The 26,909-nt window shown below is 27.3% G+C and overlaps 1 protein-coding gene across 3 annotated transcripts in view; it reads right to left on the bottom strand.

The window, feature by feature from the left end:
* Positions 1–1,053: 1,053 nt before the first annotated feature.
* LOC113556158 (cytosolic purine 5'-nucleotidase) overlaps positions 1,054–26,909 on the bottom strand; it is a 32,883-nt gene continuing 7,027 nt past the window's right edge. Inside the window, exons 1-12 of one of the 3 annotated variants that reach the window (XM_026960945.2) lie at positions 25,967–26,672; positions 15,714–15,787; positions 15,326–15,443; positions 14,006–14,101; positions 13,622–13,768; positions 13,243–13,336; positions 11,358–11,540; positions 11,090–11,264; positions 10,782–11,004; positions 9,796–10,033; positions 3,249–3,395; positions 1,054–2,459 (exon numbers count right to left, since the gene is read on the bottom strand). In XM_026960945.2, coding sequence (XP_026816746.1) covers positions 2,346–2,459; positions 3,249–3,395; positions 9,796–10,033; positions 10,782–11,004; positions 11,090–11,264; positions 11,358–11,540; positions 13,243–13,336; positions 13,622–13,768; positions 14,006–14,101; positions 15,326–15,443; positions 15,714–15,787; positions 25,967–26,121 — 1,764 coding nt within the window. In that variant the 5' untranslated portion in view covers positions 26,122–26,672 and the 3' untranslated portion in view covers positions 1,054–2,345. Of the gene's footprint in view, positions 2,482–3,248; positions 3,396–9,795; positions 10,034–10,781; positions 11,005–11,089; positions 11,265–11,357; positions 11,541–13,242; positions 13,337–13,621; positions 13,769–14,005; positions 14,102–15,325; positions 15,444–15,713; positions 15,788–25,966; positions 26,679–26,909 lie in introns of those variants that run through there. The other 2 variants (XM_026960942.1, XM_026960943.1) reach the window with 2 other exon arrangements.

Genomic DNA, 26,909 nt, shown 5'->3' on the forward strand with positions numbered 1-26,909 from the left:
TGTAATAAAAACTATTGTTTATTAAAAAAAAATTATATATATAAATATGTTGACTTATTTTATTTTATTATCGTAATATAATATAATAATTTTTATTTTCTAGCTCACAACGAATAATGAAACAAAACAAAACAAAACAAATCAAACACACAAAAACGGTATAATAATAATATAATATCATGTAAGAGTTCGACGTATCGATTAAACGAACGAATTGATTGTAAAACATAAATTAAATATATAATGTGTAAAAAACAAAAAAAAAACGAAAAACAAAAATAATCTTTACACGGAAGCGTATTGAACGCACAATATATATATAACGATAATAATAATAATAAAGATAAACTAAGGAAAAAAATTGTTAAAATGGCGGCGCTCGACGAAAGGTTATGGTACATAACGTAATTCTGAGTTTTCTTGTCCTACGTTTATGTCGGCGTTTCTCGATCGGATTATGCGTTGCATTTGAATTTTCACTTTTTTGACAAGCGATACATACGTATAAAAATATCTACACACTTTATTTTATTGGAAAATTCCGAATTTCTAATCTCCTGCCGGTATTATGCAGTAGAGACTCGAATAGCGAAGGGTTTTTAAATTGTAATATCAATTTTTAATACCATTTTTGCGTAGGCCTAATAACTATTTCTATTTTATTTTTTCAACTAAATTTAACTCGACATGACAGCCATTTAAAATTTAACCATTAATTCATTTTTGATTTGTTTAAAATTTGAAAGTCGAATCGTTCACAAAACAATATTATTTAGTTAAAACTTATAACTATTATTATTCAATATAATTTGTTGTTCCTAATAATAATTGTAATTCCGGATCCATACTTACTAAAATAATAAACAAGTAACTACTTGCCTCGTTTATGATCTATAAACATACTAGTTAATAAAAAATTATGTTTTTTGTATGGATCTGAATTAATATTTTAATAAAATATATAGTATTATAATTAATAAGTATCATATTTTTAGATTTTTTAAAATGCAACTGTTTTACAAAAAAAAATATTCTTAAAAAAACATTGATGGATATTTGATTTAATCAAGTAATTAAAACTATAATAACTGCATAATAATATTTAAATAGTTTAAATATTTTGTTAAAAACAATGTATACATTATACTATTAAGTAAATACTTTTTAATGGTTCATATTAGAGCCATAGTGGATGGGTAATTTAAAAGAAATGGCCTACGCGCAAATATGGTTCAAAAATAAATATTAAAAAACAGTTGATGCCTTAGCTATATATTATATATGAAAAATGAGTTAATAAAAAATACAAGTTTTACTGCACACCTACCGGGAGGGTTGTCAATTTATAAACTCTATTTGGATATCACCAATTTTGTCGAAAAAACACTGACATGTACAAAAGAATATATATACATATATATGTTCAAAAATCGACTTGGACGAAGAAGACGATACGTTATTTGCAGCTCCTTAAAATAATACAATATTTATCATTCTTCTGTATATAATACCTATCTACGTCGTCCGATACTGCAAATTGACCTATATAATACATATGCTTAAACAGTTATACATATATATATATATATATATATATATGTATTGCATAAAAAACCTATTTACAACATAATATTATAACACTAATAATTATTAACAATCTCGACAGTCATGATAAAAGTGGTAACAAACATATGATTGGATTTATTTTTCAGACCACGAAATCGTCGTACGCCTACTCGCGAAATAGGTATCCATACTCTATGAATCCCAGAAAATTTGCAGTAAATAGCAGTGCTAATAAAGACTTATCCGATTTTACGCGTTATATTAAGGCAGATTTAAGATGACAGATGCACGACGTTATCCCCAGCACGAAATACGCAGATTTTACGTAGACTCGTTTATTTTTTATCGGTGTAAAAATTCGGGTAAATCTTGTGCAGTTGTGCGATACGCCGGCCAGGAATGGGTTCACAGTGTTTTGTTACCAATAAATTTCATATAGTGCCGGCAATAATGGACTTAGACGACAGACGTTTGCGAAAAATCGTTTTCACTATTGGCACGACGATGACGTTAATATCATCACAATTATTGTGTACGTTATTCTTATCGTGTAAATTATTATTATCGTTGTACCTACGAGTAAAATGTGCGTGCGCGATCGTAAAAATAATAATAATGATATAATAGAAACATAATATAATTGTGTAAATAGAAATAATAGTTTATATATGTGGGGTAGTATGTGTGTGTTAAGACGCGATTGGGGGGGGGGGAATTTACAAAAAATAATATTATAATTTATAAGATATAATAGTTATTGTTATCGTTGTCTTGATCGGTTATTTTTTGGTCTCGAGCACTTCTTCTTCGTCCGAACAGTCTTCGTCGTGTGTGTGCGTCACTGAAGACGGCACTTGGGTGCTGAACGTGTTCGTGCCCTGCAGCATCTGAGTCTGTGATCGGGAAAACACGAATCTTCAATAAAAAATAATAATAATATAATCACATCGACATGTGAAGGGGGTGGGGTGGGTGGGTACCTACACGAGGGTGGAAAGGTCCTATTCGATTCCGCCAAAACAAAACATTTTCCTTTTTTTTCAATAATAATACCTAAATAGTTTTGTGCGAAATCCCCGTTTTAAAGGTACCTGTTGTACTGGCAGAATTCGGAGTACCTAAATCCCCTAAAAAGATCTTATACTTCATAAATTGCAGCCGAGGTATTTTTAAAACGTACTATTAGCTTAAAAAAAAGATACATAAATTCTATAAAAAAAAAAAAAAATGATATGATTGCTTACAGTGCAACATTATTCGTTTAAACTTTGTACAAGGTTCAAGAATTATCATACACATTTTAACGAGTTTCTAATTTGTAATAATAAATTCATTAGATAAACAACGAACCAATGCTAATACCAAATACTGCACCAATATTAAAACAATTATATTACCAATTCCAAGTTTGAAAAATGGAAGACAACTATTGAGTTTTCAAAAATATCCCTAGACGTAATTTACGTTTGAATAAAAAATATTTAGGCCTCAATTCACCTAGAAAATTAAAAGTTGGACGCAATTTACTGTGACACAGCAGAATCGAATGGTTTCGGGTGTTGGTTTTTTTTTTTTTTAAGGATTTTTAAGAATTGAGTAAATTTGGGTACAAAGACTCTGCCCTGTAGTTACACTCGTGATGGGAGAAGGCGGGTAAACCTAGTAAACGATTTAAAACTCGCCTCGTCTACAGCGTTAGTGGTGGTAGTTTTGCTGGCATTTATCACCGTTTCGCTGACAGTCTTCAATGTCGCCGCAGCAGTTGCCGCGTTATCTTCTTTGCTCAGTCTCTGTTCATGTTCATGTGCCACCGTGGACTCGTGTGGCATCTGAAAGCCCACAAGTAAAACATATATTTAAGGTGTAAGATGATAATATAATTATTAACAAGCAAAAAATAAATTTCTTTGTAACCTATTGGCTATTTGTCGTATTACCATTTATAAGTATTATTTATAACATCTATTTAGTAAAATTGTTTTTCGTGGGTGTCCAAGTATCCAAATCGGGAAGAATACAACTAACACTATTTATATAGTACATGGAGGATTACTTTCCTCATTACATAAAATGGGTATTTGTTTTGGACATTTTTTGAAATTATCAATATTTAATTAGAAAAACGCCAAAGGTAAATACATAAATACAAAAAAATATTGTATGTAATTAGAAGAGGTACTCTATATACCCGCGTCCCTCTATAATATTCAACCAATAGGCCCGAATAATAATGTATATTTTTATTATTACGACGCGATAATGTTTATATATCGTGTAAACTTACCTACTACCTCTTCCAGTGTAGCATATAACTGTTTTAATATAGTTTAATACTTGCTATTTTTAGTATTTACATAATTATTTTTAACCATATTTAATTATTTCTACACGTTATTATTATTTATTCAAATTTTGTGACACGATAAAAAATACATAATACAATTATGATATGATACGTTAAGTACTATTAAATATATTGATTTATCTGTACCATCCAAGAATTTAAAAGTTAAACTTTCTATAGGCAGGTATAATAACCGTAGGATTCGGAATTTATTACAAATAACAATTTTTGAATGCAATTAAAATTACTGAAAAATTTTCTAGTATAATGCAACTGAAATTATTGAGGAACACAATGGAAGAAAACGATATATATATACGAAAATAAGTTCTAATATATGATAATACAATATGTTATATGTAAAAAATAAAAATATAATTCAAATATTTGTATTGAATTTCACAATTTTACGAAACACATTTAAATTCTATCTGGAACCATTAATCACAAAAAAAAAATGCAATACAAATCCCTCTGCTCATAAGCAATTTTAATTTTTTAATTTTTAATTTTAAACATTTTAAATTATTACATTTTTATAGATACCTACCCACATATTTGAAGTAGTCAAATAATTAATCTGAATATTATCTGACTTTTTATTACAACGACCTATTTGTTTATTTAAACTATGTATAATGTAAAACTAATAAATAATAATAATGTTATCAACATTTTAATAAATATTAATATAATAATATTTACAACTTTTATATTTTAATGTTATCTTTTATTGAACAAATATAATCAAGTTTTTTATTTAATTTATTTATATTTAAATTTTTTAAGATTTTTTTTCGATTCACTAAAAGAGTATGTCAATAATATGTTTTATTACATTTAATACTTTTTTTAAAATGTACCTACATAATTATTCATGATTTTCTAATGGAGCGTTAAATTCCACGTCATAGTTTATTATATATGCATTTATAATGTAATGCACTATATGCGAGACGAAAATATGACCAAAATTGAAATGGTTATCATAATAATTATTGATATTGCGATATTATTATACGCTTAATCATATGCGGCACACACTATTTTTAATGTAATCCACATAGGTTTCTAAACCAAATACTTTAAAATTATAATTACGGATGTCCTTTTTAAAATATTTAGTAAATTTGAAAAATTTAGAGTAATGTATTATTTTTTTATCGGATAAAAACCACAAGAAAAATGCGCAGTATCTATAAATAGGTAGACTGGTCATAAAATAATTAATAACCGCCTACGCGGATGTAACGTTCTATTTTAAAATTTATAATTAGCTGATTAGTAATTTTATAACGACCTGAAACACGATTTCGACTCATTATATGATATTGATATTACTTCGTTATTTATTTCACAGCACATATTGAAACGTAAAATAAAATATTATAATATGGTATACTGGTAATACATATTATTTTATTACTATTTCTGTTACTTCTACTGGCCTTTTATCTTAAAATTATTTTTTTCTTTCTTTTGGTTAGGTGTGAATAAAAATAATAAATAATGAATAGCGATTATTTAATCTATGCATACTATAAAAGATAACCTATTTGATCGATAAACAATACGACGCACTTTCAAAAATCGCATATAGCACAAAACACGATTTTATTTTTCATGATCAAAAATTATTAACATTAGAAAAACGCATGTACCTATATTATAATTTATAATTATTAAAATCAATTGTAATCATTATATAAACGTTTGTTATTGAATTCTCGCCAGCAATTGAACGTTTTAGCGGTGAATTAATGCACGACTGCAATGCATTATAATGAAATATTTCTAATATCAACTATTATTTATTACACTACCTATTATAATTTTTTAATAATTTATTTGTGTAGGTATATTAGGAGAAGAGAAGATGCAGGCAATACACTTACTAACTTAATACTGTAATGTATATAGTATACTGTTAATATAAATTAAAGTTAAGGTACTTAACCTACGTAAAGGTGATAATATTGCACGACCAGACATCGTCACACATTTTGTCACTGTTTATTTTCTCGACACTTCCAATTTAACGCCTCGCGTCTTTGGCCACACGATGGCTGTGATTTTGGTTTTATTCAATTTTTTGATATATAATTTTTATTTAAAAATTCCCATTTATAAATAAAATAATAATTGAGCTTTGTAATATTTTGGTGTATTTGTAAATGGTGTACGACGAACTTTAAAGACTTTCAAAACCAACGTAAAGCTAAAGAGTAAACTAAGACGTCGAAAAGATGCTCCAAAACAATAAAACAAAATAATGTAGTAAAGACTTAAGATTTGTACAACTGATGAGACAAAAAGTTACGAGCGATGATGAGCGATAATCACGAAATAAGAAACATTCACCATATAAAACATTTGGTACTACACGAGTACCATTAAAATTTGGTTGAAATCTTTACTTTCCAACACATACTTCCTTCACATATTTAAAAAATTAAAAACCAAATAACCTCCAGGGGCCTACACAATCCTATCTAACAATAAATATTAATTGATAAATATTATTTGAAGTAAATAAATACAAAGAGGTTTACTAACAAACTTAAAAAACACAGTCACAAATAAAACAGAATCGAGAAGAATCGTTTAACTAAAATATTAAATATAAATATTTAATCTAAATTTACAAGTAACTAAAATATAAAAATATTTGAAGAAACGTTTTTTTCGAGAAACGAAGAGCCAGTCGAAGTTTAAATTTCAAACGTTATAGATTACTGAATTTTTTTTAAAGAAATGTTCACGGTAAAATTCACACACTGGGGCTGTGCATATTAGTAAACAAAAGTGAATTATTTAGCTTATTGCAAAATGCAGCTTTCTTTAAAACAAAAAAACAAATTTAATTTTCAAACTTATGTTGCATTTCTATTTTCTTCCTTATTTTTATTGCATTCGTAAGTTTAAATTGTATTTTTTCTAAGGTTTTACAATGTTACACAACCACTCCCTCCACCGTACATGAAAAGTTATATTTTATCATGTTTTATTTAATTAGGTTAATAATAATAAACAAAAAATTTTAAAGAATAGAAAAAAAAAACTATTTCTAATATTCTATAAAGCCCATAACATAATATATCTGCTACTTCAGACATATTGTCTGTTACTTTTATCATTAGATAATGGAAGGTGATATTTTTAGGCGTAATATAATATCACACATAATAGTAAATCTATAGTAATGTCCATATAATAAAATTAAGTAAGTATTTACTATTTACATACTTATTACAGTAATTATATATTTATCATTTTTAAGATACTATAATATAATTTCTATCGGAGTAATTAGGTATTCGAATAGAAATAACTAAACCTAACCAGCACTTACGATGCATTATGATTGTGGCGAATTAGAATTGAAATAAGTACATTCTACGTTGTACACTGAATACCGATGACCGATGTTCAGTGAAAATTCTAACGTTTTTTATTTAGGCCCACAAGAAACAATATTTAAAAACATAATTAAGATAATAAAAAAAAAATATAAATTTGCATTTCAATATTTTAGTTAGAATAGCGTTTAAAATTCGTTTACAACTTTTAGCCTTTAGGTACCCAAGTAATAATAAAAATGTTCCATAATGTTAAAAATAATGTAACATAGTATTTATTTTAAATTAATTGTATGCTATTTATACATCACAAACTTTCGAACTTATTCATACCATTCTTCAACATTGACTTATTTCAGTAAGTTAATAAAAGCTAGTAATATGGTTATTAGAAAATATTACATGCCATTTGTTTACGACAAAAAAGAGTTCAAACCACCGTCAAATATATTACTAATAGAAAAATGAATTAATAATAATCCTCATATAAATTTATAATTAAAAATCCTTAAAAACACATGCTAACAGACACTGTTTACGCTAAAAACCATTTATCATCGCATACAACGATTTTTAAATTTATTACGTTTTTCACGGTGACCTACTCAATGTCGAGGTTTACTCGACACCGAATGCCATGATCAAGGCAATTTATACTAAACAGCGAAGCGGCTTCACCCGTCGGTCGCCGTTTTTTTAAATGTAGATCTAACATTATGACATAATAAAAAAATACGAATAAAATCAAATATGAAATCAAAATATATTATTAGTTGATGATTTAAGACTTTGTATGCCAATTTTAATATGACATGACTGCAAAAAATTACAATATTATCTTAATCAATTAAATATACGATGTTCGAGTGATGGCCTTAATCTGAATACAGATAAATGATTTCAAATAACATTTACAAGAAATAAACATAACTTGAATTCACATTATCAAAAAAATAATAAAAGTTATGATATTATATACAAAATGAAATATTTAGGAATTATTTTATGTAGCGATCTTTCTTTTATTACTGAACATATAAATGTTATTTCTAATAAAGCCTTTCGAGTATTTGGGATTTTGAACCGTAACTGCTGGGAGTTTCACGACCCTATATATAATGTATTTTATATTTTTCGCTCGTTTGGTCAATTCTTGAATATGGATCAACAGTTGTAGCTCATACCAAGTTTATCTTTATCAAAAATTGAAACGTATACTGATTTTTATAAATGTTAGCATATAAAACAAATAAATTTGAATTATCATTTAAATCATTATTCATAGTATAATAATAAAACCTAAGAATTTAAAAGACATTATACTGATTTTGGTTATAGTATTTGCTAAACTCTAAAATAAATTGTCCTGAAATACTACCCATAATATTTTTAAACCTTCTAAATTTCATGTTAAGATCCACCTCTACAACGTACAAAAAACATTATAATCTCTTTGCTTCAATTAATTGAATATTGACATTAAGAAGCAAGCTTGAAAACTGATTTATTTTTTTTTGACTCTTCATGATTTTAAATGTTGTTTAAAAAATTATTATAATTTGTAGCTCTAAATTTGTATTTATCTGTTTTTTCTTTTTTTTTATCTTGTACCTCTTTTTATTTACAGAAGTTCTATACAAAGAGTGTATTTACTATTTACTTGTATTGTAATTGTATATCCTTATATGTATAATTTATATTTGTACTCTATGTCCACAAGGCTTTTATTAATTATAAATAAATAAATAAAAATAAAAAAGTACTGTATAAGACCATTAAGTCAACCGTAATAACTCAATTCTTATCTACTCATTGAGTTCATTATTTCTATTAATGCGATAGAATTTTAAGATGTCTTCTACAGTAATGTTAGTACAAACCAACATCACGCGTCTTACAGTGTTAGTTATTGTCTAGATAATTTTCAAAACACACACACACACACACACACACACACATTAAATATACATACATAATTAAATTTAATCAATAAAGATATACTAAAATCTTAATTGGACACTAGAAATAAATTAACAAGTTTTAAAACTATAATAATATGATAATAATTGTAATTTAACGGATGAAATAATTAATGTTTATTAATTAAATTTTTTCAATAAGTATATAATATGTCAGATAATATTACTTAATTTCAAGATGATTGGTTTAAATTTATTATTTACTCGTGTAATCGTCAAGTTTGTCATACACAGAAAAAAATTATTATTATTCATCTATGTTTTTAATACGTTTTAGTTGATATAACCAAAATGTTCGTAATGATGCGATGTTGAGGGTATTGATTACAAAGTTTTATACTCGAATGCCCAAATAGTTTATTCAACTTTCGAGTGTTTGAGTATAAAAGATAACGGGTTTCGTGCGATTATTAAAGAATATTTATCGATAAATTCAAGTATACTTAAAAATGACATGCTTATAAATAGGCGAACACGTCGAAATCCATAATAGAAACATAATATTAAACATATTATGTTCGTGTTAAAATAAAACGATTTCACTTACCAGCATAGCCGGTGCTCGGAACATATAGGAAAATGGATAGTAGATTAGATTTAAAAACGTCGCTGCGTATAAGTCTGCATATCGCGTGACCTGCGATGAGAAGAAGGTTTGTCTGGACCCCGATCGGAAAAGACTACCCATCATTCCGTATGACAAGTCCATTTTATGGGTGACATCGCGCATCGCCATTCTCAGTTTTGAAATGTCGGGCTTTTCGTTGGTACTGCTGTCTAAATTCCTATAAAACGAAAATTAAAAAAAAAAAAAAATCATATCTCAAAATGCGTTGTAATACTGTATACCATTATTTATTATAATATCAAATATAGCAAAATAATAAAATGATTTACATCACCACACGATTTTATATCTAATCCGGACATTCGATTATTTTTTTTTGTGTCACCTGACACAGTTTATGCAAAAAAAAAATTTAAAAACACATGAAAATGATAACAATTAATTAACAGGCAGAGTATAATTTTACAAAATTTCAAAATTAATTTTAATACTATTTACATATTAACGATCAATATTCATAGCAATAATTTTTCTTCACGATCATTCATCAGCGATAAATTTTCCTACTATTGATTTGTCGGGGTCTGGAGATCAATAATTATTTGCGATCTCAAGTCAACAACCATTCGCTAGTGAGCCAGACAACCGTTTTGCTCGATAACTTCCTCACGTTATTTATTTTATTGGTTATACTTATAACTATTAAAACAATTTTTCAGATATATATTTTTAGATTAAATCGTTTACCTTATTCATTTTAGCGTTGTGATTCTTAAATCACTAATAACTAATCAACCAAATGTTTATAAATTATTTGAAAAAAAACTTTAAACCCGGTAAATTACAATAAATGAATCACGTCTATTACAACTTAACATTTGGCATATTTATCGATATTATTAAATATTTTAACCGTATATAATATAATAGGTATTATGTGTGATTTGTAACATCAATGCACTCACTTGTACATGTTTCCCAGAGCTATATCGAAATTTTGCAATTCTGCAAACAGCTGACATTTATCTGTCCAAACGTGCAGCTCTTGGACCAACTCGGGAACGACTAAAAATGTTCTCCAACCACGTATCTTTTTTGACTTGAGGATGTCCCCAAATATATGATCACCCACGTATAGGACGTCTTTTCCCTTGGCACCGATAAGCTTGGTGAAAATATCACAAGAGCCTTTCCGTCGAACGATACACAATATGTACAACATAATTAATTATATACCATCTACCAATTAATATTGCGTGTCAATAGAATTTACCTCCTGAATATACTTGGCCTTTTAGCAGAGGCCCGATGTGTGTGCCCATTTTTAGAGCTCCGGTTTTGGTGTCTACTTGCCGCAGGATCGTGCCTTCGCTGAAAAATAGCGGTTTCCTGGCATCCACCACCACTATGTCGAAGTACGTCTGCCAGTCTCTATGTGGTTCGCTGGGCTAAATCCGGGCCAAAAATTGTGACATTGTTAATACTGTTTTGTCATACATCGTCGACAGATGGTGATGGTTATGCTGAACCAGACGACTTACCGAAGCACCGTGCGGATAATCGAACAAATACGTCATTATCATGTTGGTGAACCAGTAATCGCTATTGGTCAACAAAAACACCTTGGCACCACTTTGCCGGATCCTCGCCAAGAACATAGGCAGTCTCGCGTCCTTGTTGACGTAATCGGATAAGTTTTGTATAGTTCTTTCTTTCAAATCACCCTATTTACAACAAAATAATCAATTAACAATCAATAGATAATTTTAAATCTAATTTAGTGAGTATATCACAAACTATTCTAAAGTGATCTATAACCTAATACATGGTATAGGTATTTAGTTATCTCGTACTAAAATTAAATGAAAGTTAACGTGTTCAATAGCAAACAAATATCGTTTATGCAGATTGCAATCATAATGCTCATTGAGATGAGTCAACGAGAATTGGACATGGCTGTTTGAAAGCAGCCATTTAGTCGCGAAAATAAAATTTGCATTTTCACAAATTATAGCATAGTGTATTTAAAAAAAAATATTGTATCATATACTTATAACAATCAATTGTAGAATATGACAATCATATTTTTTGTTGCTATCTTAAAATTCCTTGTAAACATTAATCAAAAACTAGATCGAAACTACTTGACAATGTCAGAATGTCACAAATTTAATTCCAATTTATAGGTAATATAATAAAAGTGACTTGTATGTGTTGAGGTACTAAGTTAAACTGAGATTCAAATAATCCAATATATTATTATAGCTGACAATAGATCAGATGATAACACGATAATTTTAATTTTTGGTATATCTATAAGCTTAGTGTCTCTGTGGGAACTTGATTTATAATATTATTATCATTGGGAAGCTAAAATAATCTACCTGGAAAATAAAAAGAGTACATTGATATAGAAAATATAATTTTAAACAATTTAAAAATTAAAGCCAACAACAAACTCTTTCACTTTTAAAAGGAAATACATTAAATTAATTTTTTTTAATTTGATTTGATATATTATAAATTAAAATTAGAATTATTCATTTCAATATAGCTTAAATTATTTCTATTATTTATTATTATATTTCTATAAAGTATTTGATTGGTAGTACAACCTAAAACTACAATTATTAATTTTTAAAAAGTTAAAAAAATTTCTATTTTTAGAAATATTTTTGAAACTAAATGTCCTAGCATACAATTAGTTGAATTTAATAGTCCATTTACATCCACTTGTCACATAGGCCAGGCGCGTAACCAGGAATTTCAAATTGTTATTCAAAATTATACACATAAAATTAATAACTTTACGTATACTTTATTGTAGAAACGCATTAAAGTGAATAGATAATGGTTTATGAAAAAAATTTTAATATTATAATTAATAAAAAAAAATGTAAATCCATGAGTATACCACGGCTGAGGGGGTGTTACTACACCTGTAATACACTCTCCCCCCCGGCTACGCGCTTGACATATAGGTATATTTATACCAAATGTCAGTGACCTGCGGACCACAGAACGAAAATAAACGGATGACCAAAAATATTATACTTTATGCTTATTTTTTTTCTTTATTTATATCTAAGTAAACCCAAAATAACTTGGTATGTAAACAAAAAAAAAAAAAAAATAAAAAAGGTTTCTGAGCTTTAAATTTTTTTTTCAAATTAATCGCGGCCACTAAAAATTAGTTACCAACCTCTGTCTTACACTAAATAATAAAATTCTTCGTGGGAACGGTTAGGTTTACGGGTTTGTGGTTGATCTACGTTTTAGAAGGACGGGCTAAGGCTATCACCTAACCTATAACCAGTCATATAAATTGTTTTAAACATACACAGAAACGTGGTAAAATGATACCCTGACACTTGGGGTTGAGTGTAATACTATAGTATTATTACTATTATTATATGTATGCATTACATGTATGTGCAGCCAGTCCACGGCGTTCCTCACATCTTGGAATATAGAGTTGAACGACATCAGCAGATCGCCACTGCGCACTCCGGTTTTTTCCCTGTGTAGCACAAACAGAATAATATTAAAAATATGTATCGCAACGATTATAATAATATGATCATTGAGATTATACGCAACACGTATTTTATAGTTACGTTACGGCCCAAATTTGGGTAGTTACGTACTGACATATTATGATGATGGATACTATTATTACATCATATGTATTTACTATAAACAATAGCGCCAAATACGAATCTCAATTATAGTAAATAACTAATAAATAATAAAAAACTCAGAATCCAATTGGATAAATAATTAGTATCGGTGGCATATAACAAACCTTGAGTAGTTTGGCGAAGTGGTGAAATAGTTGATCAAACAGGCCAGCAAATACGTTTCGGGTAAATTGAACAGCGTGTTGAGCACGTAGACGCGAGACTCGTCAAGGAGCAGGAATTTGTTGGGATACAACTCATATACCTGAGAACTGATGGTAAAAAAAAATACACGTATCATATGATTTCCGTTAATTTCTGATTTTTTTTCATATTAAATGTCCACACTTCGTATTTAAAAAAAAATGTATTATTTATTTTAAAAAACGTTGTTTATTAATTACTTTAAATTATATGTAAAACAAATTATTCTCATAAACGTTAATATTTTTCTAAATTCGAGATAATGGATGTTTACTGTTAAAAAAATAAATTAGTACATAACTCACTGTTTTAAAAACTCAAATCCTTGTACGCAGACAAGTATGTTACCGTAGGAATCCACTTTGAGCAAAGTGCCGTACAACGAATCGAACCACAAGCCCCTGGAAAAAATAATTTATTTTAATAAATGCACGAAATACATTGCTAAATATAATAATTAATATGTTAATATTTCTACTACACTTTCAAAATAACTTAAATATTGGAATATATGGATATTTAATAGACATTAATAGTTTTAGTTTTAAAATATAGATGCTTTTACGTTTTACATCATAAATTGATATAAACTTCGATTTATATCGATTACTTATGAGAGATTTTTAAGTAACGCAGAAAAAAACGATTTCTATATATTTTTTTAAAGATGATAGGTATTATATAAACAAGGTAAGAAATACAATATATTTATATTTATATTATGAAGATTAATCTAATATTATAGATTTTAAATTGTGTACAGAACTTTAGAACACCTAGGAAGTTCCCTTCCCTTCTGATGGTAGTAGCGGCTCTAAATCAGAGTTTCTTAAACTTAAATGAACCATTAAATTAATACATTTTTATTTTTTTTTTATGAAATTAAGCTGAACCGAATTTAATATATTAACTACTACTTTTGTTGTAACTTATAGTATTCGTTTTTTGTTAAATTGTATTGAACGTTTTTCAAAGTTATTCCATCTGTTGATATATATGGTCCAAGTCTAATATAGGTACCATACTAAATCAGTATGATCTTGTTTAAATGTCACCATTATGACATCTACTAGAAATTACTTTAAATTATATTTATATTATAGTGCTTACGTATAATTTCAAATGTTTTATCGATAACTAATTTAGACATTTTTTGTAGGTATCTCCATAAAAATTAATTATTAAAATCGTAAAACAATTTTCATTATTTAATTTTACCTAATATTGAATTATTACTACTCTTCAAAAAACAATATCACACTTGATACAGCATTAAGTTGATTAAGTCAAGTCAGTATGTATGTAAAGTATATAGATAATGATTCAAGTACGTATTACCTACCAATAAAAATAATTTAAAACACAAACAACTTAAATACAAAACCAAATACACTATACACACATATGTACATTTATCCTGCAAGTTTAAGTTCAACATTTTTCTTCGCATATAAGTAAAAATAATAATTTCGAAATTAAACTGTTCTCGAAAACCTAAATATTGTTTTAACTCGAAACAAACCACATAGATCATACTACTTACTAGTATACTAACATCATAAATATAGATATAATAGATAGTCATAGTTAAATGGGTTGGTTATTTATTTAAAGAAGGTACTTACCTCACCGGGAACATGGGATCGTACTCGAACTGCAAAATCTGAGAGGGATATCCGAGCGACACGAGCCTTTCGACAGCCAGTGCAAATCCCAGTCTCTCGTAGGCCGGCGACTTGTACTCTGCCAACACAACGATAATAACAGTAATGATAACTTATAATAACACCGTAAAAGTGATTAAGGTATATTTAAAGAGATGTTACAGCCCGCCACTTCCCGGCATAGACCGGCGTCAAGATGGACGTTTTATGGTATATGTGAAGCCGCCGAAATCGACAAAGCATATTATAATATTAATAATGTACAAGTACACCATAATAATTATTAAGGTATATTATATATTTATATATTATGTATATAGGCAATAATTGCCATGTTACGATTGCGTACCGGCCAACGTATAGTCCATGTCGAATCCATAGAATTTGATGTTCTCCAGGTGCAGACTCCTGTTGACGAAAATTCTGGAATGAAAACGATTAATTGTTTGCATTAATGAGGACGGTCTAAAAAACGGTCGGCGGCTGCAGTTCATCGATAGCAAACGCCGTTCCGTGCAGAGAGTGTGATAAATAATCATTAATTAAACGATCACTTGATTCGGAAGCTCGTCTAGATTTATCGTGTATAGTGTATACTTAATATTAATAATATAACGTAATACCTGTGCATGTGAACATGCGCGCCAAGCTGAAGAGAGTTCGTTATGGCGTTACTCATTAATACGTTATAATAATAATAATAATAATAATATTATGTGAGACACATGCGCACTGATGGGTAAATCAATAGTGTAACGACACTAAAATTGACGATTTTCAATCTCGCGCGACGTTTACCGAGCAAAGTTTTTGGTATTTTGTCAATCAAAGTTTTCAACACATAAAGTAATATATTTGGGTAAAAATATTATACAATTCATGCATACTAGCCTAATTATATTAATAATTACATGATAGGTATTATTTAACTGTATTTAAATTAATAGCGTAACTATTTGTATACATTATACACGATAACACGATTAATTCGAATAATTTAAGTATAGTACGATTAATATATATTATATTTATAGACGTAATATATGTGGTGCCGGTGGTGGTAAGGGGGTCATCACTTGGATATTTTCTTCATTGTCCCGTTGGTCGTGTTATAAGTAGGTATTCTTATTTGTTATATTATGCATGTTCATTGTTCAACGAAAAACGTGAATTGTATGATAACCATCTTCCAAAAAAGAAATACACTAACGATTGTTTAATCTAATAATGACTCAGTGATGTTGTTGATTTATTTTAATCTAAATAGCCAATTTAGTATTTTCTTATTATTTCCATTTTATATTTATATTTTTAACACAATTTATAACTATTTATTTTCAGACTTAAATATTTATAATTATAACATGTAAATATAATATAATTTTATATTATATTGATACATTGAGATGCGTGAGCGGACCTCTCGCTACATTTTTAGTCAAATTTTACCATAATTTACGTTCCCGCACAAAATTTACTTGACGCTTCTATACGCCGCTGATTCTAATATTATATTAGCTTAATATTTAGAGTATTTAACTAAAATAATTATTAATACTAAAAATCGAACTGGATTAACTTCATTTATTTACGTAATAACAATATTGTTATGTAAATAAGTTAGGGGGCTATTACAATATATATTATACACTCATATAAAACGTGTTATACATAATACATGGTGTCGTTATCATTTCGTTGTAAAATAACGCTATTAAAAATCAATAATAATAGGAATGTATCAATACACATAAAATAATAATTATAAAGTTCCGTAATAATATTATATAATCTCAGACTATAGTAGGTAACAATATATTATCACGTTTGTGCGTCGTGACGCTGGAATAATCAATGTTGCAATATAGCGTAGGCACACGCGATAATTTTCTTAAACTATACGTGAAAAACTCACAGAAACTATAAGTTATTACCTACCGTTAACGTGTTTAATGATGACGCTAAAGGTGCTTATATTATAGTGTTGCCTGACCTATAACTGAAAGCACGCTACCCGGCCGACCACCCTTAAATACATATAATTTTCTTGTCTCGCAATAATATTATATTAAAATAAAATGTAGACTGTAAAATACAAAAATATGTGACAAACTCGTTTTGAACGAAATACAAATTTCGAACAAATAATAATCATAATTTACGATGAAGACGAATAAACGTCAACCAATAAAGTATAATAAATTAATATGCTGTTTCTTCGATAATATTATACAATTTTTTAACTATAATATTATACAAGTTCTTGAAATTAATTGAGTTTAGATTACTCTACGAACGTGGTTTTCGACAGGATTTAAATATATGTATGCTCCATGTTGATATTTGTTTATTATTATATTTTTTTTTGTGAAATTGTTTATTTGTAAATTAAAAATGTAGAAATATTTTAAATGCCAAAGTAATTATATAATCTCAACTTTACTTCAAAAACATCGAAACTAGTTTATTTTAATCTATTTACATAAGAATTTAGATAACGATGACATTTTCTCATTTCACGATGAAATTTTATTAAAAGTACCTAGGTCTTATTATAGTTAGGCAACAATTTTTAGTCAAAAAGCACTCGTGTACTATTATGATTACTATTCATTTGACCTATAGTGTATAAATGTCGAAAAACTAAATTAAATTGAGTTTGAAATAATTTCCACAGTTACGTCGTAAATACGTGGGGTGCTAAGAACAAATTGTACACTCAGCAGTACTTCGCCCATCGGGACCCCGTCTATTTCAAATATGACATTAATAATAGTCACACTTCCAATAAGGTCGTCGCTGCCTAAATGGTTTTACACGTAAATTATTGCCAAAGCAATAGTATATTCGATACAAGGAAATCATTTTTAAAAACTAAGTTTATTCTATTTTTTTAAACAATTTTTCTTGCCACAAAGTACGACGGCTATAGTGGCTTAGTCACGCGACAATAATATGCGTAATACCTATTAATACCTGCTTTATATAATATACAGAAAACGTCATAGTTTTTAATTATTAAATATTTTTTAGTAAATAAATCGACTTATTATGAAATTTTTGGAATATGCAGATCATTAACCTTGGGACTACAACAGTACCGTAGAGAAGATGGTATATAATATATTATGTATTATGAATACATTTAGAATAATTCATCGAGTATACTCGCCCCACATTATATTGCCTTTAATAATATATTATACCTATATTAAAAGTATGATATTTTTTTTAGTTTTTAGGCGCTTATAACTCATAGATACTTAAAAACTACATTTAAAAATACTTAATTTGTTTGTACTAATTGTTCTAATGAGTCGAAACAAATACATTTTTTTATTGCCAATTAATAAGCAGTTTTTATTTTAGATGTATATTGTATATCCTCAATATAGATCAAACTTCAACCTAGTAATTTCTAAATTATTAAACTTTATGTAGTAAAGATAATACAATATATTATTAAGTATAGGTATGCTATGATTACTTATACAATTATTTTAAAATTATAGTAATTCGAGTTAATATATCAGTATTTTATCTTTGTGAAAATTGTGTAGTAAATACTAGACTTAACATTATATATAATTAATACAAAACTTTTTTAAGATTTATTAAATACACTTTAGGTTGATTTACCCTGAACGGTTATGTCCAACTACGACCCACAGCTAAATGCTAATCATATTAGGGTTCTCGTATCTGTGGTGTCTGGGCGGTCTAGCACTTAAGATTTTATGATATATCTAATCCGTATCACAATCGCAAAATCGTCCGGGTTATGACCGGTCATGTGATTTATCGACCATATGCCATGATAATTCGAAAAATAATTGGGTTCAGTGATCTAGTATAAATCAGATATCAAGTATTGGAAGTAAGAACAAAATTATTATTAAGACTGCACAACAGTGGACGCGATTATCGAAATCCTACAAACTTATTTATTTTTTGGCGTTGGTATGAGAACAAAGTATAGATTTATTTATAACCCAGCGTAGACGGCTGAGATCGTCAATCGTCACACAAAATATTTACGTCCCGTCTCCCATCCGATACCCTAAATCAGCGGTTCTTAACCTGTGGTCCGCGGCCCCTTGGGGTCCACGATACTCATGTTGGGGGCCCACGGCAGCTTTAAGAATATTAAAAATAAAATAATTTATATTACAGTGTTATGAAAAATTAAGTTTAATAAAAATAATTATTATAATTTCAGTTATGATAACATTCGATGTTTTGTAAAAAAAAGGTATTCGATAAAAAATTGGTAGGAGGTCCGCGATTTCTAAAAATCTTTCATCGGAGGTCCATGTTCTACAAAAGGTTAAGAACCGCTGCCCTAAATGGTTGTTTTATGATATTACTTACATACTTCGATACTCTTATACCTATACGATGTGTATTTTTCTCGAGATTGTCTTTACATGTGCACACGAGCATGACGGTTCTTTGCTCCATAGTTAATAATATAATATTATCTCATTAGCATGTGATATTTTGTATGCCAAATAGTATACTTATTAATTATTATTATGAGTTATTACCAATTACATATATATACATCATAATATGCAGTATTACAGTATTATAGTATTATATTATAAGCGGTTTATTATAATATTATTTACAGCGCGCATTGGTCACTCGTATTAATATCGTGATAATAATTATAAGTTAATTGCGTTACAATCGCAGAAAAAATATAATTTAATATTTTAAGTCTACAATTTTATGGACTAAAGATCACCAAAACACATTTAATGGTTATTTCGCTCCATGCATATTTATATGAAATTGGTTATTGAAAGAAATTCAGATACCAATATTTAATGATGCCTACTCTTTATCTCTCAAAATACGTTTGGAATTTTAAAATAATATATATAAGCATCAACAGAAAAAAATTGCATATGTACTACTTACATAAAAACATATGAAACCAGAAAATTGAGCAAACCAAAACAACAAATGACCATATTAATATTATAAACAATAATAACTATATATTATATTGATAGATCAACGTAATAAAGCAAAAACCTCGAACATGAAATTGACGATTGTAACAAGCTGAATACATATATGACCTTATTTAGAAGAAGTTATAGAACTAACGCAAATAAATATAATACATAACAGGAATATTTTTAGTACCATTGCCATTCGTATTCGTACCCATATATAATACCGGAAAACTAAATACAAATATACAAGTATATTATAATATACTACCTTAGTACACTAAGTACACGTACACGATTCAATGAATTTTAGTTTTTAACGTTATAAAACTTACATAAAGTAGTTTTTTTCTAAATATATGAAAATTTAATCTAGATAATAACTTTTAAATGGTTTATTTTGCTTCACTATTTTCATCAGGACAACAGTATTATTTCCTACAATAACATATATTTTAGGACGTATAAGCAATCATAATAGTAAATCAATAGTAAAAAGAAATAATAAATCGGAAATGTTTAGGTAGTACTATTTAAACTACCAAATTAAAATAACAATAAAAAAGGTAAGTGAGTGGGTACTACTCAGCTGTATATTAGGTGTCAATTGGATATGGTTTTTGGAATACTATTATTTCAATGAACTATCATTGTAAACAAAAAACGATTCTGAGCGAAGACAGTCTGTCAGCCTATAGATCACAAACTATTATATTTCATGATATGGTTTTTGATAGACATAGACATTAACATAGTGATTTAAGTCATTTATTTTACTTTTAATACTACGATAGGTTAATATAATTTTTCCCGAAAAAATCTATATTTTTGAAAAGCGATTTTACTGTCCCAAAAGGTGATAGATAGAAAAATACATACACGTCATTGAATATTCAATGATTTAATCACTCTACTCAGAATCTAAAATTACATTATATTGTTATTATATTATATTTTACGTAATTTAAGTGTGTTTCTATTAAAAACGTAGATAAATTATTTTTTTCCCAAACAATTAAATTTTAGGAACAATAAAAATATATGAATAAATTCCAACGATAATCTGAGGTACATAAATTGATAATTTAAATGAAACAATATCTAGTTAAGATGGAAGTTAATTTCTACAAGCATTATTGTGTTTTTTTTAATTTTTAAATAAACATTTTTTGACGTCATACGTCATAATACCCCAAAAAAATATTAAAACCTAGAAACCTGATAAAATCAGTAAACGATGAGTCACGCATGTATAATAAGAAATAACAAAGTTGAAGTTGATGTAAGTATATTTTCTACGAAATCAAAAATATCAAAAACGGTTAACTAATTTAAAATTACATAGTTTATCAATTCAAAGAAAAATGCATAACACGTAGTATCATATTAATCTAATTAAATGTAAATGTATTTGATACTTGACTTATAAAAATATTTATATATAATAAAATAATATATTATATACATAAATATAATTTTTAATAGTATATTTATTTACCTTAAATGATATATATATTATGATTAGGTTCTAGAGATTCTATACTCGGTTCTAAGCAGGGCAACATATATAATGATTACATAAACTAAAATATGTGTTTTTTATTGTCTGATCAAAGAAGATCACTTTTTCCAGCTAAAAATGTTCAATATTAATGGTGGTATTTATCTTCATATTTGAACTAGCTTGTACTAAGGGGAGTCAAAAGTTAGTATTTACGCGATATTAGAAAATAAAGTATTAGTACAAACAATTTCCGATCGAATCGACTTTGTTATCATTAAAAAATGAATAGTTGTAGACTTAAAATGTTTTATAAAATATTTATATTAGCATTATCTGAACATAGTAAAATATTTTGACTCTTTTTGATCTTTTTAAAAACATTTGAAATTTTTTACAGTACAAGATTTATCAACTCATAAATTATTATTATTATATAATAGTTTAAAAAGTATCGAAATACATAAAAAAAAATTGTATATATATAAATCAGCATAATTTATAAAAATTAAAGTTCCAATAATAAACTTGGATGTTTAAACAAAAAATAACAATTGTATTAACTGCGCTGTTGATTGAATCTAATTTAAATGTGATATAATTGCAAGTAGTTACTTGAAACTGTTACGTAAGTAAATTGTTATGATATATATTAAATTAATTTCAATATATTATTTATTTTAAACTGTACATATTTTAATGTATAATTCCTAGAATGTATAATAAATAATAATATATCAGTAATAAAATGAAAATGTTACTATACGTTTTTTTTTTTTAAATGGCGAATATATCACTCAAAGATGTCCGGACGCGAAGAAAAGAACTAGCACTGTACCTAATCTGTGAAAAAAACAAGAAAAACCTTTTTGAAGCTGCGAGTCCAATTGAAGACAATAGCAATAAAAAATACTTATTTTCCAAATTTGTTTTATATCTTTATCTACATCTTGAAAAACCAATGTATTTATTCATATATGTAATTAATATTAAATATTTTTCTAAGTTAATAACCTAAGTTGTATCAATATATCACTAATTGCTATATCAAGAATAAATATAATACATATATAATTAGAAATAGATACTGAGACAACTTTAAGTGACGAATAGTTTTTTCACGCAATAATTGATCATTGAATTAAACACAAAAATAATTTAACACATTCATTACAATGACCTACTCGATTACTACGATTATATAGAGACGTTAAACGTTTTAAATCAGCAAATAAATATATTTTTACGAGAAAATAAAATAACTTAAAATATCATTGTAGACTGTATAATATAGAGTATCCGTAGATTTAAAACCATTTTAACGTTATCTTGTAACAAGGTATACTTTAAACCAGGGGTCGGCAATTAAATTCTATGGTGGTCCAGATAATTTGAAAACAAATTTTTAGGGTCAGAAAAACTTAATTACTAGTAAATAATTGTTGGGTTATCATGACTATTATTGTCAACGGCGACAAACGATGAACGCCATCGTAGTTTCCAAAATATGCATCATAAAACTAAATATCTGTATTATGTGCAGAAAACCAGCATTGAAAATAAAAGTATTGTTGGTGGTCCAGTTATTTTCCCTTTACCTATTGCTGATCCTTGCTTTAAACCTACATGATGTACAGTCAAGTGACCCCCATTATTTAATTTTTATACCTATATACTATTGAAAATGCCTATTTCCTTTTCAAATTAAAATTTTGGGATTTAACTAAAATTTGAAAAACTTTCGTGTCTGTTTAAATAATAATAATAATAATAATGTATAATTGAAATTTTTAAGAAACTCGTTTGTCAGTTATAGAAATTGTTAATTCGTAAACCAGTAATTTGCAATTTTTAATCATAGTTCAATAATGTCTTTTTATTCACGTGTACCAAGAATACATTTCTCACCTAGCTATATTTATACAATCAAATTACTTTGTATACCCAATACCCCTTAGTTTATAATAAATGATCGATTATAGTGAATTCGAATAGATTCGACAATACTGTTTTTATGCCCATAAATATTTGAGCAGATTAAAAATGAAATAACGATTATTTATAGTTGCAACCGTTTAAAAAATTAATAATCGTAAAATCGTACCATGAAAAACATTTCTAGACATCGACGTTTCAAATAAATTATCATTCATATATTATACTACAAAACTATAATATCAACATTAATTGATAAATGTATTATCAACCTTGGAGGTATAATTATTATCTATCATTGATTATATTTTTTCACAATCATATTTTAAAGCGTAATATACATATATGTATTCGAAATAGGCTCTGATTTCAGTCAAATTTACATCCTATTTTAAAATCTATATACAAGCTTATAAATTGTGATAACAAACGTTTACTGAAAATGTAATAAATATAATAAACTACCAGAACTTTTATAAAATATTTAAGAATTTTTAAAAAGCTTTAAGCTATAGGTTTTTTTATTTTTAATAATGTATTTAAAATTCTAATAACATTTATAAACAATTAGCATATCCAATTTAAATTCTAAACAAATGATTAAGCTAAATTTATATCGTTTCGTATAAAGGTTTTAAATATTTGTTACACAACTATAAATTACTATTAAATTTAATATTACACATAGGTAGGTATAATATTTCAATTACAATTTACATTTAGATATAAGATAGTTATCGTTGGCGCTATCAAAATTATATGCTTATCAAAATGATTATTTCATTTCTAAATTCCAAGAAAAATATATTTAAACGACCAATCACGTACACATATCTCAATTAAAATATTAGCAGACTATTAAGATAACATAAAAAGACAAATCATAATTAATCAATAAATATACTATACAGTTTAAATTATAGTATCTATCAGTTAAATGTTAGTCAAATTAACAAAACTCGTATTGAATAATATAGATAGGCATTAAAAAATTACTTATACAAGATACACTAGAATTTAAAATAATCTTCTATACTCAGTATATTTTATATTGTTCTCTTTTAAATTTGGAGCCCGTAATTAATATTTATGTTAAAGGGTGAATTCATTAAATAAACTATTTAAATTATAATATATATTGATGAAATAATAAAAATAACACATTGCTGGGAACAATCAATAATTAGTAAAATTATGATCAATGAAAAGATTACATTTTATAAGTTACAACAATAGAGTTGTACAAAATAGTGCCTAAAAATATTTATCGGAAAAAATATAATTACTTTGATTCAAGATACCTAACCTGAATTTTTTTTTTTACATAATTGTGTTTTAAATATTAATTTGGGGAGACAAAAGTAAGGTATTTTATTGAACTGAAAACCTTTGAGCAAATTACGAACAAGACTGTTCGAATCACGTAGTGCACGTTATCTAATCAATCGGTACCCTTTAGGTCAGTCTCTCACAAAGGTTTGCATTTAATTCCACGTAAATGTGCAGATTGTTATAAAATATTAAAAAAAATAATAAAGTAAAAAACTATCAGATGCATAAGTTAAAAAAAATAATTCTAATACTAATTTAAAAAAACGTCACATGAAACGACTACTTCAGACACAGAATAATAATTAATGACCTTTTCTCAGTATAAATAATTTAATTCACTAATAGTTCGACGGTCTATAAATATTTAAACATAAAATGATTGACAAGAATAATAAACGCAAAATTTATAATTCGTGATGCTAACTTTCATATTATTAATATAAAACCAAAAATAATATTATATACTCAACCGCCCTCAGATCGGATATGTTAAATTTCATTAAAATAATTCTAATTTAATATGGTCATATTTTTAATCATGGATTTTAATTATACATAGTATGTGAGAGGTACTAAATCCATGTGTAATATAACATATATAATTGTGTATACGTATAATTTACTAGAATGTATATAGTTTGGCCATTATTTTAAAAAACGATGTAACAACTTTTAAAAATCCATACAAGCAAAAGGAAAAAATCTACGAGAAAGCTAAGCAAAAGTTAAGTAAGTATAATACACTTACACAATTCTTCGTTTTTGAACAGTGTTAATATAACTTAGAATATGATTAGTTATAATTTATGTATGTTAAAATAAAGTTTATTATTATGCACAATTGGAGCAAAAAATATTTTTTTTATTTACCTGTGAGAGTTTTCCCTTGCGTTGCTTCTATGTTTTTCCGTATTAAAAAAGCACATCAATTCACAATCCGACAAATTACATCTGGCGAGTTTTGGTGACACCAACGGGGAAACAATTTTATCATCCCTCAACGTTAGTTTGGATTTTAGAGACATCGTAGTGCAGTGAAAAGTGCGATAAAAAATGTATTTTTTTTTACGTGACTCGTCGCAGTGATATTATAAAAGAAAAAATTATAATAGAAAAAATAAATCGTCGCGAGAACTTGTACAGGATTTTCTATTCTTCAGCGTTCAACGACAAATAATATTATGAGTATAATTTTTTTTTTTAATACCTAATTAAACATTAATGACACTATAAATACCTATCGTATTCAATTGATATTATATTTTTATACGAATTATATGGACAGTGATCAACACTAAGACAAATGAAACTCTGAATGTACCGCCAATATAAAAACAAACACGCTATAATACTGCAGTAGGTAGTACAAAGTGTAAATTAACACGTCTAGCAATAACACTGATTAATGGTAGGTTAGTGAATGGTTTTGAAATGACGACCGGTTTCGTCCACACCGTTTGTTTACGTTTATGAATTCTCGACATTGTATAAGTTCGAACGCGCGAATTAATAGTGACACGATGTTATGACGTACTGATAAACCGAAACGGTGGCCCGAATTCAATGATGAACATATCAAACAACGGCCGCCTACAATTATTATTTGGTACAACAATTATTAGTTATAACCTACGACTAGAATAGTTTGATAAAATATATATATATATATATATATATTATCACTGGTCTGGCTTCTCGTATAATGGCCGGTAGTGGTGGTAGTATTATAACACTACAGCGGCGAACTCTGAACTGCGTATACAGATAGATCACAAACAGATAGATAGAAAAAAATTTTTTCCTCCTTAGCCGC

This window comes from Rhopalosiphum maidis, chromosome 3 (genome assembly GCF_003676215.2).
Source record: "Rhopalosiphum maidis isolate BTI-1 chromosome 3, ASM367621v3, whole genome shotgun sequence".
Taxonomy (NCBI): domain Eukaryota; kingdom Metazoa; phylum Arthropoda; class Insecta; order Hemiptera; family Aphididae; genus Rhopalosiphum; species Rhopalosiphum maidis.